The sequence below is a fragment of the Prunus dulcis genome, chromosome 4 (genome assembly GCF_902201215.1).
Source record: "Prunus dulcis chromosome 4, ALMONDv2, whole genome shotgun sequence".
NCBI classification, from domain to species: domain Eukaryota; kingdom Viridiplantae; phylum Streptophyta; class Magnoliopsida; order Rosales; family Rosaceae; genus Prunus; species Prunus dulcis.
This window is the reverse complement of record NC_047653.1, coordinates 16,026,368-16,027,999: the sequence shown is the minus strand read 5'-3', so window position 1 is coordinate 16,027,999 and position 1,632 is coordinate 16,026,368. Positions and strand designations below refer to the sequence as shown.

Here is a 1,632-nt window from a genome sequence, read left to right as displayed (position 1 = left end):
TGGCTCGTCTCCCACTTCAGGTCGTCTCCCTTGCGTCTTCCCTCTCGCATCGTCTCCCTCAACCGCTTCACGTCTTCTCTATTGTCTCTCCTCTCCTCTCTCATCTCTCTTCTTCTCTCCTCTCTTCTGATTTTTATTTATTTATTAAAAAAACTGATTTCTCTGTTCTTGTTTCTTTGGATCTCTCTTTTTTTTTTTTTTTGGGGTTAAATATTGAGTGCCGTGGTTTTTTGGGTTTGATTTATTTTGCTATCTTTTTTTTTTAATAAAAAAATTATTCATTCAGCTTTCTGTTTCCCAGAATTGAAGATCTGGGATAGATGTTGAATACATTTTATTTTATTATTTTTCACTTAATTTTCGGCATTTGTGATGATTTAAGAGAACTTGTGTAAAATTGGTGTATTGGGGTTTTTCTAGGGACAAATGGTTTTTGATGGTTGAAAGGTTGAGTTTGATCTTTGATGCATTGATCAACTGGAATTTGAGAAGTGGGTGTTTATGATTTTTGTATGCAAACCCCAAAAAAAAAAAAACAAAAAACAAAAATTGTTATGCTTTGTGAATTTGAGAAGTGGTTGATTAGATCTTTTCATATGCAGATGGATAGAAATTGTAAGGGTATCTAGCATTTCTGGGTAGTTTGGTTTGAGAAGTGGTTATTCGAATTTTGCATCTGATTATTGTTAATCAAGTCTGTTGTTTGGTGCAAAAATGAATAAGACTGGACTCAAAGCCTAGCCAATTCAAGCAAGCCCAATTCAATGTTTCAAAGCCCATTCTAATCAGTCCAAGCTAGCCGACCAAACAAGGCCTTAATGGAGTATTTTTCACAAATAAATGTTAGAAAAATCCAAGAAAACAATGATGGTTTGTCCTCACTCACACTTCTATATATTTCCATGTACTTGCCAAACCAGCGTAGAGGGTGATCTCCACAATGGCTGATAATCATACGAGGAGTTCATCAATTACTTCATTTACATCTTTCATCATCTCATTTCCAGACAACCCATCATCCTTCCAATAAAACAGGTGGATCACTTTGTTCATGTTCCAAAACAAATTCTTGCATTCTCTTGGAACTATGCTGCCCTTCTTCAGCACAACTAATCTTAGCAGTTCTTTCGTCTTACGGTTTATAACACTCTTAATCTCATTAATGGCATCTTCCTCAGTAACAATACCACCGCCATGAATCACGGCCAATGACACAGAATTTAGCTTCCCTTGCTCTAACTCCCTCTGCAAATAGCGCAGAGTTATCGATATTAGATGATGGCCGGTTATTAGTTCGTTTCTTTTGTTTTTGTTTTAAAGAGAAGGGGTGGAGGTTCTGTACCTTACAGCTTTGGATATCATTGAGAAGACGGCCACAAGTGCTCATAAGCATAAACAAGCGCTGGAGTTCTGAATTTCCTAAAACGTCCTCTGAAAGCTTGGGCCCAACAAAATAGAGAGCTGGGAGGACGATTGGTCCCAAGGCAAGTGATACATATGCATTTGCCATGTATTCTTCCATTGTTGGCTCCAACTTGTTTCTCGACCAGCCAGCTTCCTTCAACATAGACTTGAGGCACTCCAACCACTAAAATCGAACATCGATTAGTGCTAATTGTTCAATGCATTGGC

The 1,632-nt window shown here is 37.7% G+C and overlaps 1 protein-coding gene across 1 annotated transcript in view; it reads right to left on the bottom strand.

Annotated features, from left to right (window-relative positions):
* Positions 1 to 951: 951 nt before the first annotated feature.
* LOC117625499 (ent-kaurene synthase TSP4, chloroplastic-like) overlaps positions 952 to 1,632 on the bottom strand; it is a 9,261-nt gene continuing 8,580 nt past the window's right edge. Inside the window, exons 10-11 of the mRNA XM_034357045.1 lie at positions 1,343 to 1,588; positions 952 to 1,245 (exon numbers count right to left, since the gene is read on the bottom strand). Of these exons, the coding sequence (XP_034212936.1) occupies positions 952 to 1,245; positions 1,343 to 1,588 (540 nt within the window). The remainder of the gene's footprint in view (positions 1,246 to 1,342; positions 1,589 to 1,632) is intronic.